Genomic DNA, 11954 nt, shown 5'->3' on the forward strand with positions numbered 1-11954 from the left:
TTTTTTTTTTTTTTTTTTTGAGACAGGGTATCATTCTGTAACCCAGGCTGGAGTGCAGTGGCGTGATATCGGCTCACTGCAGCCTCTGCCTCCTGGGTTCAGGTGATTCTCCAGCCTCAGCCTCCCGAGTAGCTGGGATTATAGGCGCCCACCACCACGCCTGGCTCATTTTTTTGTATTTTTAGTAGAGACAAGGTTTCACCATGTTGGCCATGCTGGTCTTGAACTCCTGACCTTAGGCGATCTGTCTTCCTCAGCCTCCCAAAGTGCTAGGATTACAGGCATGAGCCACCGCAGCTGGCTCACATTCTCAATTAATGGCTTACCAGACACTTGACACACATAATTTATTTTATTTTTTTCTTCTTCTTATTTTTTTAGACTTAGTTTCACTCTTGTTGCTAGGCAAGTTGCTTAACTTGGCATGAGGCACCCACCTGGCCCCAACACACATAATCTAATTTACTCCTTACAGTGACCCAGAGAGGTTGCTACCATTATTATTCCACTGTTCAGATGAGGAAACTGGGCTAGCACAGTTGCTCGTGCCTGTAATCCCAACACTTTGGAAGGCTGAGGTGGGTGGATCACCCGAGGTCACGAGTTTGAGACCAGCCTGAGCAATATGGTGAAACCCCGTCTCGACTAAAAATACAACTGGACATGGTGGCATGTGACTGTAGTCCCGGCTACTTGGGAGGCTGAGACAGGAGAATTGCTTGAACCTGGGAGGCAGAGGTTGAAGTGAGCCAAGATTGCACCACTGCACTCCAGCCTGGGTGACAGAGTGAGTGAGACTCCATCTCAAAAAAAAAAAAAATGCTGAGCATGGTGGCTCACACCTGTAATCTCAGCACTTTGGGAGGCCAAGGCAGGCAGATCATGAGGTCAAGAGATCGACACCATCCTGGCCAATATGGTGAAACCCCATCTCTACTAAAAATACAAAACTAAGCTGGGCGTGGTGGCATGTGCCTGTAGTCCCAGCTACTCACAAGGCTGAGGCAGGAGAATCGCTTAAACCTGGGAGGCGAAGGTTGCAGTGAGCCAAGATGGCACCACTGCACTCCAGCCTGGTGACAGAACGAGATTCTGTCTTAAAAAAAAAGGAGGAAACTGCAGCTGAAGAGGTTAAGCAACTTGCCTACTAATAAAGTCACCGCCTAATAAAGGACAGAGCTGGGATTTGAACCCTGGCCAATCTGACTCTAGAGCTTGCATTTTAAACTACTCTGTATGCTATAACCTTGACCTAGACACAGGTGTTACTAGGCAGAGGATACAGTTGAAAGAGTGGCCCACTTGGGGGCTGCTGAGTAACAGTGACATGGGGACATTCAGGCAGTCACGAGGACTGAGGACGGGAAGAGGAGAAGGCTTGGGAGCAGGCAGGGAGATGCAGGAGCAGGTCGAGGGGGCTGCAGTGGGTGAGTGGGAGGAGGCTGTCGTGTAGGCACTCACTGCGGGCCACAATCTCCCCCTGCAGCTGGTGCCGGGCCAGGTCAAGCACCCAGAAGACAGCATAGTCTAGGAAGACTAGGAACAGCACGAGGAGGAGGTGTCGGATAAGGTTGAAGGTCTCCAGAATGTAAAAAAACTTCTCCCATTGGGACAAGAAGATGGAGCCTGAGCAGGAGTGGGATGGTCAGGAGGATGCTCCCCAGTTCTCCCATCCACCAGACCCCAGTTCTTGGAGAGGCCTCCTGCCCCGATCAGGCTTGGGCCTGTCTGCTCATCGGGAATATGGAAAAGAAAAGCTGTGAGGACTCCGGCAAGGATGGAAAACACTCTTCAGGGGAGGGGGCTCCGTGGCTAGAGGGGAGGGGCCTGCCTATCATCTCCACCTGGCCCTGTGGCCCATTCCAGTCTCAGGAGCCCTCCCTCCTAGGGCATCCCTCATCCCCTTACCTGTCTCCCCACCTCACAGGCAGTCCTCCCCCTCCATATTAGCCCTTCCTGCCCACCTGGGGAAGCCCTCCCAACTTGACTTCCCTCGCTCTGTGTCCATCCCCTGATGTCCTGATGTCCAGGGTGCTCCCAGAAGCACCATTTGCCTCTCCTGTCTCTGGCTACTTTCTCCAAGGGTGTCTATGTTCTCCTTTCAGACTGCGGGCTCACCAAGGACTAGGCAGTGTCTTCCCTCAGCCTGAAAGTTCCTTAAGCTCTGGGTCTCCTCCTTCTGGCCCCGCCCCAAGCCCATCCTGAGCCCTGCCTGTGCAGGGGCTTAGGAGCAGGGCAGCGGGGTGGGGGGAAGCCCTGGCCTCCCTGAGCTGGGCTCTCCCTGTCCTCAGGGTCCTCACCCGGTGGGATGTAGCGCCTGGCCTCGTGAGCACTGAGCGGAAGCACTGTGGGCAGCCCTGCCGTGGAGCGCACAGCCTCCATGCGCAGGAATTGGCTGGTGATGTAGATATTGTCATAATGGTCCCAGTTCAGGTAACAGTACCGGTAAAATAGGGCTCTGGGAAGGGGAGGTAGAGCACATATGAGGCCCCTTACCACCAGACCCCACAGGGCATCTCCCCTTCAACCCCACTTCAGCCTCCCTGGATGCTGGGGTGGCATGGGGATGAGCTGCTCCCTGCAGCCCTGGCCCTGCACAACCCACCCCGTGCCGCCTGGTAGCGCCTCACTGGAGGTAGAGAAGCACAAGCAGCAGAGGTGTGGTGAACCCCATCAGAGCCAGGGCCTCTCGGACACGGTGCAGCTTCATGCTGACAGCCTCGTGGAGGTCCATGGCTACCTGGGACAGGCTCCGAGAGGCATTGAGATCCACGGAGAAGTGGTGGGTGGCTGTCATGTTGAACTCAAACTCCTGACGCACCCGGTTGAGCAACTGAATCACAGCTGGGGCCAGCAGGTTCAGGAGAGACGTGGGCAAGGAGAGTTAGGAGAGGGTGGAGCTGGCCCTAGGGAAGGGCCTGGCACAACCTAGGGGGTGCAGCTCACAGACCAGCTGGGAACCCCCAGTGTTTGGGTCAAGGTGGACTGAGGAGGGGACAAAGCCTCCACATATGGCCATCGCCACCACATGCTCAGCACCCAGCATGACAGAGGGCATGCAACAGATGCCCCTAAGGGATGATTTTGATGACTTGAGTGTGGACCTGAGTGTGGACAGGAGGCCCTGGTTCTGTTCCCAGCTCCTGCTCTCACAGCAGGCTGTGGTGAGGCACTGGCCCTTCGCTGGACCTCAGTCTCCTGATCTGTATTTGTACAGCATGGATATGGGCCTGGGTGATCTCTTGAGCCCCTTTCTTTCTCTTACATTCTCCTTTATGGGCTGGGAGCACTGGGGGCTGGCCATGGCCACACTGGGATGAGGGAAGGAGACCACTAGGGAGCACCATGTGTGGCAGGAGGGGGTCACTCACGGGTGCCGATGGTCTGGCGCAAGAAGGGCTGAATGTACTTAGGGATGACGCAGAACACCTGGACCACTGATGGGCAGAGTCTGCTGAGTGTCCGAAGGAGGAGCACAGCCAGGCCTGCCCCCCACCTCTGGAGACCTCTTCTCACAGGGCCTCTTTTCGATTTTCCTATTGGCCTCCACATTTGCTCAAAACCTTGTAGCACGTCCCTGTCACTCCTCTCTCCCAACACCAGTCCCTCCCTACTGCCCGCCCCCACCCCCAATACTGGTCCCACCAAGCTTATTCCTCTCTATTGCCCCCAATGGTCCTCCTGGGCCTGTCCTCCCAACTGACCCCCACACTTCCACCCTGCCCCACCACACATAGGCTCCTCCCTGCTGGCGTGCCCTGGTTTTCTCACGGCTGGCAAGTCCACAGAGCGCCAGTTTGAAGGGCATGAGCACGTAACACAGATGGTAGGCTTGTGGTATGACCATCATGCAGCTGTCCTTGGCATCATCAAAAACCCGTGCACACTTCAGGTAAGGGTTGCCCAGTTCCGAGTTGCACACATCCCCGATGTGCAGGAGCCACTGCCATACATTCCGGAGAGCCCTGGCTGGGGACAGTTGCAGGGTTGGCACCCAGGGCTGGAATCCTACAGCCTCTTCTCAGAGGTTTGGCACCCAGGGCTGGAGAGGCCTGTGGTCAGGGACCTGGCTGTGCTGTGTCCAGTGAGCACTAGCCAGCACCCAGGAGGGGCCTGAAAAGCCCTGAACAGGGATACAGGTGAGGAGACTGAAATTTTTTTTTTTTAGATGGAGTTTCGCTCTTGTTGCCCAGGCTAGAATGTAATGGAGTGATCTTAGCTCGTTGTAACCTCCGCCTCCTGGGTTCAAGTGATTCTCCCACCTCAGACTCCCTAATAGCTAGGATTATAGGCATATGCCACCACGTCTGGCTAATTTTTGTATTTTTAGTAGAGATGAGGTTTCGACATGTTGGCCAGGCTGGTTTCAAACTCCTGACCTCAGGTGATCCACCTGCTTCAGCCTCCCAAAGTGCTGGGATTATAGGCGTGAGCCACCTCACTCAGCCTTTTTTTTTTTTTTTTTTTTTTTTTGAGACAGAGTCTCACTCTGTCACCCAGGCTGGAGTACAGTGGCACAATCTCAGCTCACTGCAACCTCTGCCTCCCGGGCTCAAGCAATTCTCCTACCTCAGCCTCTCGAGTAGGTAGGACTACAGGTGCCTGCCACATGCCTGGCTAATTTTTTGTATTTTTTGTAGAGATGGGGTGTCACCATGTTAGCCAGGATGGTCTCGATCTCCTGACCTTCTGATCTGTCTGCCTCAGCCTCCCAAAGTGCTGGGATTACAGGCATGAGCCAACACACCCGGTCCCCCCCTTTTTTTTCTTTAGAGATGGAGTCTCACTCTGTTGCCCAGGCTGGATTGGGGTGCAGTGGCACGATCATAGCTCACGGCAGCCTCAAACCCCTGGGTTCAAGAGATCCTTCCACTACAGCCTCCCCAGTAGCTGGGACTACAGACATGCGCCATTACATCTGGCTAGTTTTATTTTTTATTTTTTTATAGAGATGGGGTCTTGCCATGTTGCCAAGGCTGGTCTCAAACTCCTGGGCTCAAGCAATCCTCCCACCTCGGCCTCCCAAAGTGCTGGGATTACAGGCGTGAGCCACCACACCTGGCCAAGACTGGGTGCATTTTGAGTCCCCAGGAGTAGACATGCTAATGTGCTTACCTACGTGTTTCACACCATCCATGATTGACCGAAAGAACTTGCGGACCCGGTCAGCCACCTCTTTGGTCTTTTGGGCAATAGCTTTAATCTTGTTCAGGGCACCTGATGGGTGAGGGACAGAGGCACTGTGGAGTCTCCTCCTTTAGGGGCTGGTTCTCAACATTGCCCCTTAAGCAGGGAGTGAAGAGGAAGCCACCGTACCAGAGGCGGGGAGCCTGGATTCTGGGGCCTGGGAGATAGTTAATCTGGGAGTGGGGGAGGCCAGAGAGCAAGGAGAGAGGGTTTAACTGTGCCCAGAGAGTCCCTTCCAGGCCCAGATGCTCTGCAATTAGCACCAGCAGAGAAGAAGGCCAAAGGACTATAGAACATGCAGGATGAGCGGGGCAAGGAGGACCTGTGGGAGACAGTGGTGGAGGTGGGGGACTTACTGACAAGGGGCTGCTTGGCCCGCTGTAGCACTTCGGCGGTCTGGTTCAGGGCCAGCTCTGCCCCACAGGCTACAGCCTCGCTAGCCCGGGTGAAGTTGCGTAGAGTGTTGGCACAAGGACCTTGAAGCACCAACCCAAAGGCAGCCACCAACAGTAGTGTCCGGCCCTGCCCTGTGGGCGACAGCTCCGTTAGAACCAAGAACCCAGCCCCAAACACGGCAGCAAGTCCCTTCAGAATATTTCACTTAAGCCTTCAGAATATTTCCCTGAACCCCTGCCTCTCCCATAGCATCTCTCTTGCCCCAGCACCAGCTCCAGGACCTGCCCCCTAGCCCTGGGTGCCAAGCTCACTGGAGAAGGCCTGAGGCAGCAGCAGGAGGACAGTGGCTCGGACCTGGCGGGAGAATCCCATGCCCAGGCTGAGGAAGGCGGCCAAAGTGAGGGTGCCCACCAGGCAGCCCCAGGGGCTGTGCCCTTCCACCAGTAGCTCCAGAAGCCCGTAGGCCGTGGCCAAAGACAAGCCCAGGGTAAAGCCTCCCACGCTGCGAACCACAGCTCTCGCCATGCTAGGCTCCTCTCCCCTCAAGGGGAGCACAACATCCTTCATAACTTTGGGCATCGCTGCTGAGGCCAAATGTCTGCCTGTCTCCAGGAGATGCCCGCTGACTTCCGTGCTCCTGGAATTTCTCACCGTATTCTAAGGTTCCAAGGGCTTTCACTGCATGTGTCTTGGAATCCCTGACCCAGTTCCGAGGACTGGAGAGGGGATAGGTAGGTTTCTAATCTCCTTCCCCACTTTTTGAAGCAGAAGGATGAAAAGGCCTAGAGATCAGGTCTAGGCTTCCTGTAAGGCAGAAGAGACAGGCAGCGCCTCTCTTCTCTCACCAGAACCTTGTGTCCAAGGAGGTCTTTCAGGAGACTTGGGATGAGTGGTGCTTCCCCAAAACAGACTCATGGACATTAAACATCATCAGAGTGGGGCAAGAAGGCAAAGAAGAAAACAGCCTCATACCAGTGAGTCACTCAGCAGAGACCCAGCATCCCTTGACCTCCACTCTCATCCCATCTCTCCTCCTGGAACTCCCGCACACTGTCTCCCAACTTGGTGTCCCAGCCTCCACCTCTCTGGTCTAGTGCCCCCTGCCCCCCAGCCCAGCCCTTGCCTTTTCTATCCCTTACACCCATACCACTTCCTCAGGCTCCCTTATCCTCCTCCAGGGTCCCCCAAGTTCCTACTGTTCCACATGCCAGGTTCCCCCAGCCTCTAACCACCTGCAAGCCCTGAACCCTAATGAACCCCATCCCGGGCAGAAGAGTGGGCTGTTGAGCTACCCTGTCCCCCTCTTAGTGGTGCAGAGGCTCCTGAGCTGGGGGCTGCCAGTCTCCTGTAGCCGGTTCCTATGGCGCCAGCCGGGCGAGTTTCCCATCACTGCTTTCCTGCTGGGGGCAGGCGCTGGGGGGCTCCTGGCCATAGGTGAGTGCAGAAGCAGAAAGTCCGGGGTGGGCAGAGGCTGCACCAGGGCTAGGACCCATCTTTTGGTCCTTGGCTTGACCCTGTGCCCTTAGGTCTCTTTCAGCTCCTGGTGAACCCCATGAACATCTATGAAGAACAGAAGATGATGTTTTTGTACAGCTTGGTGGGTTAGTGCTGGGCAAAGACCAGGAACACTCAAGCGGCCTGTGGAACACAGGACCGTCCTGCATGCCCAGGAAGGAGCTGGGGCTTGTTTCTTCTGTACCCAAGCATCCCCTGTGGCTTCAGCCTCCTCCTGGGCTTTAGGGGGAGGTCCAAAGGGAAGAGGATGCCAATTTAAGAAGGAAGACACCATCCTTGCCCTGAGGGAGTCTCCCATTCTGAGGGACTCCTCATCACCCACATGATATAGTCCCACCCCATAACCCTTCAAAACTCTCATCTCTCCTGACCTGTCTAACCTCGTTTTCTGATCCTCCTAAGAAATTCAATTCATTCATTCATTCAGCACTTACTGAGAATCTGCTGAGGATTTAGCAGTGAACAAGGATGACAAGCATCGAGTTGTTTTGCTTTGGTTTTGTTTGTTTATTTTTGCTTTTGCTTTTGTTTTGAGATGGAGTCTTGCTCTGTCGCCCAGGCTGGAGTGCAGTGGCTCAATCCTCTGCCTCCCGGGCTCAAGCAATTCTCCTACCTCAGCCTCTCGAGTAGGTAGGACTACAGGTGCCTGCCACATGCCTGGCTAATTTTTTGTATTTTTTGTAGAGATGGGGTGTCACCATGTTAGCCAGGATGGTCTCGATCTCCTGACCTTCTGATCTGTCTGCCTCAGCCTCCCAAAGTGCTGGGATTACAGGCATGAGCCAACACACCCGGTCCCCCCCTTTTTTTTCTTTAGAGATGGAGTCTCACTCTGTTGCCCAGGCTGGATTGGGGTGCAGTGGCACGATCATAGCTCACGGCAGCCTCAAACCCCTGGGTTCAAGAGATCCTTCCACTACAGCCTCCCCAGTAGCTGGGACTACAGACATGCGCCATTACATCTGGCTAGTTTTATTTTTTATTTTTTTATAGAGATGGGGTCTTGCCATGTTGCCAAGGCTGGTCTCAAACTCCTGGGCTCAAGCAATCCTCCCACCTCGGCCTCCCAAAGTGCTGGGATTACAGGCGTGAGCCACCACACCTGGCCAAGACTGGGTGCATTTTGAGTCCCCAGGAGTAGACATGCTAATGTGCTTACCTACGTGTTTCACACCATCCATGATTGACCGAAAGAACTTGCGGACCCGGTCAGCCACCTCTTTGGTCTTTTGGGCAATAGCTTTAATCTTGTTCAGGGCACCTGATGGGTGAGGGACAGAGGCACTGTGGAGTCTCCTCCTTTAGGGGCTGGTTCTCAACATTGCCCCTTAAGCAGGGAGTGAAGAGGAAGCCACCGTACCAGAGGCGGGGAGCCTGGATTCTGGGGCCTGGGAGATAGTTAATCTGGGAGTGGGGAGGCCAGAGAGCAAGGAGAGAGGGTTTAACTGTGCCCAGAGAGTCCCTTCCAGGCCCAGATGCTCTGCAATTAGCACCAGCAGAGAAGAAGGCCAAAGGACTATAGAACATGCAGGATGAGCGGGGCAAGGAGGACCTGTGGGAGACAGTGGTGGAGGTGGGGACTTACTGACAAGGGGCTGCTTGGCCCGCTGTAGCACTTCGGCGGTCTGGTTCAGGGCCAGCTCTGCCCCACAGGCTACAGCCTCGCTAGCCCGGGTGAAGTTGCGTAGAGTGTTGGCACAAGGACCTTGAAGCACCAACCCAAAGGCAGCCACCAACAGTAGTGTCCGGCCCTGCCCTGTGGGCGACAGCTCCGTTAGAACCAAGAACCCAGCCCCAAACACGGCAGCAAGTCCCTTCAGAATATTTCACTTAAGCCTTCAGAATATTTCCCTGAACCCCTGCCTCTCCCATAGCATCTCTCTTGCCCCAGCACCAGCTCCAGGACCTGCCCCTAGCCCTGGGTGCCAAGCTCACTGGAGAAGGCCTGAGGCAGCAGCAGGAGGACAGTGGCTCGGACCTGGCGGGAGAATCCCATGCCCAGGCTGAGGAAGGCGGCCAAAGTGAGGGTGCCCACCAGGCAGCCCCAGGGGCTGTGCCCTTCCACCAGTAGCTCCAGAAGCCCGTAGGCCGTGGCCAAAGACAAGCCCAGGGTAAAGCCTCCCACGCTGCGAACCACAGCTCTCGCCATGCTAGGCTCCTCTCCCCTCAAGGGGAGCACAACATCCTTCATAACTTTGGGCATCGCTGCTGAGGCCAAATGTCTGCCTGTCTCCAGGAGATGCCCGCTGACTTCCGTGCTCCTGGAATTTCTCACCGTATTCTAAGGTTCCAAGGGCTTTCACTGCATGTGTCTTGGAATCCCTGACCCAGTTCCGAGGACTGGAGAGGGGATAGGTAGGTTTCTAATCTCCTTCCCCACTTTTGAAGCAGAAGGATGAAAAGGCCTAGAGATCAGGTCTAGGCTTCCTGTAAGGCAGAAGAGACAGGCAGCGCCTCTCTTCTCTCACCAGAACCTTGTGTCCAAGGAGGTCTTTCAGGAGACTTGGGATGAGTGGTGCTTCCCCAAAACAGACTCATGGACATTAAACATCATCAGAGTGGGGCAAGAAGGCAAAGAAGAAAACAGCCTCATACCAGTGAGTCACTCAGCAGAGACCCAGCATCCCTTGACCTCCACTCTCATCCCATCTCTCCTCCTGGAACTCCCGCACACTGTCTCCCAACTTGGTGTCCCAGCCTCCACCTCTCTGGTCTAGTGCCCCTGCCCCCCAGCCCAGCCCTTGCCTTTTCTATCCCTTACACCCATACCACTTCCTCAGGCTCCCTTATCCTCCTCCAGGGTCCCCAAGTTCCTACTGTTCCACATGCCAGGTTCCCCAGCCTCTAACCACCTGCAAGCCCTGAACCCTAATGAACCCCATCCCGGGCAGAAGAGTGGGCTGTTGAGCTACCCTGTCCCCTCTTAGTGGTGCAGAGGCTCCTGAGCTGGGGCTGCCAGTCTCCTGTAGCCGGTTCCTATGGCGCCAGCCGGGCGAGTTTCCCATCACTGCTTTCCTGCTGGGGCAGGCGCTGGGGGGCTCCTGGCCATAGGTGAGTGCAGAAGCAGAAAGTCCGGGGTGGGCAGAGGCTGCACCAGGGCTAGGACCCATCTTTTGGTCCTTGGCTTGACCCTGTGCCCTTAGGTCTCTTTCAGCTCCTGGTGAACCCCATGAACATCTATGAAGAACAGAAGATGATGTTTTGTACAGCTTGGTGGGTTAGTGCTGGGCAAAGACCAGGAACACTCAAGCGGCCTGTGGAACACAGGACCGTCCTGCATGCCCAGGAAGGAGCTGGGGCTTGTTTCTTCTGTACCCAAGCATCCCCTGTGGCTTCAGCCTCCTCCTGGGCTTTAGGGGAGGTCCAAAGGGAAGAGGATGCCAATTTAAGAAGGAAGACACCATCCTTGCCCTGAGGGAGTCTCCCATTCTGAGGGACTCCTCATCACCCACATGATATAGTCCCACCCCATAACCCTTCAAAACTCTCATCTCTCCTGACCTGTCTAACCTCGTTTTCTGATCCTCCTAAGAAATTCAATTCATTCATTCATTCAGCACTTACTGAGAATCTGCTGAGGATTTAGCAGTGAACAAGGATGACAAGCATCGAGTTGTTTTGCTTTGGTTTTGTTTGTTTATTTTTGCTTTTGCTTTTGTTTTGAGATGGAGTCTTGCTCTGTCGCCCAGGCTGGAGTGCAGTGGCTCAATCTTAGCTCACTGCAACCTCCACCTCCCAGGTTCAAGCCATTCTCCTGCTCAGCCTCCCAAGTCGCTGGGATTACAGGCACCCGCCACCATACCCAGCTAATTTTTGTATTTTTAGTAGAGACAGGGTTTCAGTATGTTGGTCAGGCAGGTGTCAAACTCCTGACCTCAAAAGATCTACCTGCCTTGGCCTCCCACAGTGCTGGGGTTATAGGTGTGAGCCACCATGCCGAGCCCCATTTGGATAATTTAACAGCTCAGTAGCTTCAAGAAGGACTCAGGTTCCTTCTCTCTTTTCTCTGCCATCTTCAGCCTATTGACCACTTCTCTTCAGGTCACAAGATAGCTGCAGCAACTCTGGCATCACATCTTTATACAACAATGTCAAAGATCAGAAAAAAAAAAAAAAAAAAAGAGGAAGAAACAGGTCAGGCACGATGACTCATGCCTGTAATCCCAGAACTTTGGGAGGCTGAGGTGGGTGGATCACTTGAGGTCAGGAGTTTGAGACCAGCCTGGCCAACATAGTGAAACCCTGTCTCCACTAAAAATACAAAAATTAGCCAGATGTGGTGGTGCACACCTGTAGTCCCAGCTTCTTGGGAGGCTGAAGCAAGAGGATCGCTTGAACCCAGGAGGCAGAGATCGCAGTGAGTGGAGATCGTGCTACCACACTCCAGCCTGGGCGACAAGAGCGAAAGGCCATCTCAAAAAAAAAAAAAAACGGAATATAAGTTCAATCCCAGGCCCAACTTCACTGTCTTGGGCTGTGTGATTTGAGGCCAGGAAAAAAGGAAAATGACGTAGGTGACAAAGTGAGACTCTGTCTCAAAAAAAAAGAGGAAGAAACATCCTTTCCTCATGTCCCTTTTTAGGAACAAGGGAAACTTGCCTATAATCCCCGCAGTAGACTTCCTCACATCTCTTTGGTCAGAACTGCGTGCAACACATGCCCTTTCCTGAACCTGTGCCAGGCAAGGGAAATGGAATTAGCATTTCATCACCTGTTTATTGAATTAATCCTGCTGGATACCAACAGGAGACGACTTTTTCTCTGACCCACTATATTCGAACATGTTTTTTTCCATTGATAACCTTTCACACAGCCTCTTAGATTTCCAGTTATATTTCTTTTTTTTTTTTTTTTTT

At 54.1% G+C, this 11954-nt stretch overlaps 2 protein-coding genes across 5 annotated transcripts in view; one reads left to right on the forward strand and one right to left on the reverse strand.

Moving 5' to 3' along the window:
* Positions 1 to 6237, reverse strand: part of DCST2 (DC-STAMP domain containing 2) — a 15680-nt gene extending 9443 nt beyond the window's left edge. Inside the window, exons 1-8 of the mRNA XM_017867691.1 lie at positions 5895 to 6237; positions 5544 to 5714; positions 5116 to 5217; positions 3772 to 3969; positions 3372 to 3437; positions 2631 to 2844; positions 2301 to 2458; positions 1379 to 1626 (exon numbers count right to left, since the gene is read on the reverse strand). Of these exons, the coding sequence (XP_017723180.1) occupies positions 1379 to 1626; positions 2301 to 2458; positions 2631 to 2844; positions 3372 to 3437; positions 3772 to 3969; positions 5116 to 5217; positions 5544 to 5714; positions 5895 to 6162 (1425 nt within the window). The 5' untranslated portion in view covers positions 6163 to 6237. The remainder of the gene's footprint in view (positions 1 to 1378; positions 1627 to 2300; positions 2459 to 2630; positions 2845 to 3371; positions 3438 to 3771; positions 3970 to 5115; positions 5218 to 5543; positions 5715 to 5894) is intronic.
* A 31-nt stretch (positions 6238 to 6268) lies between these two features.
* The window catches only part of DCST1 (DC-STAMP domain containing 1), a 21681-nt gene continuing 15995 nt past the window's right edge, over positions 6269 to 11954 (forward strand). For 3 of the 4 annotated variants that reach the window (XR_001884609.1, XM_017867761.1, XM_017867760.1), the window contains exons 1-4: positions 6269 to 6314; positions 6432 to 6557; positions 6892 to 7017; positions 7110 to 7184. Coding sequence is in view for 2 of the 4 variants with exons in the window: in XM_017867761.1 (XP_017723250.1) it covers positions 6497 to 6557; positions 6892 to 7017; positions 7110 to 7184 (262 nt within the window). In the remaining 2 variants the exon portion in view is untranslated. Of the gene's footprint in view, positions 6315 to 6431; positions 6558 to 6891; positions 7018 to 7109; positions 7185 to 10238; positions 10316 to 11954 lie in introns of those variants that run through there. The other variant, XM_017867762.1, reaches the window with a different exon arrangement.

The sequence above is a fragment of the Rhinopithecus bieti genome, unplaced genomic scaffold, assembly GCF_001698545.2.
Source record: "Rhinopithecus bieti isolate Rb0 unplaced genomic scaffold, ASM169854v2 scaffold_4129, whole genome shotgun sequence".
NCBI classification, from domain to species: Eukaryota; Metazoa; Chordata; class Mammalia; order Primates; family Cercopithecidae; genus Rhinopithecus; species Rhinopithecus bieti.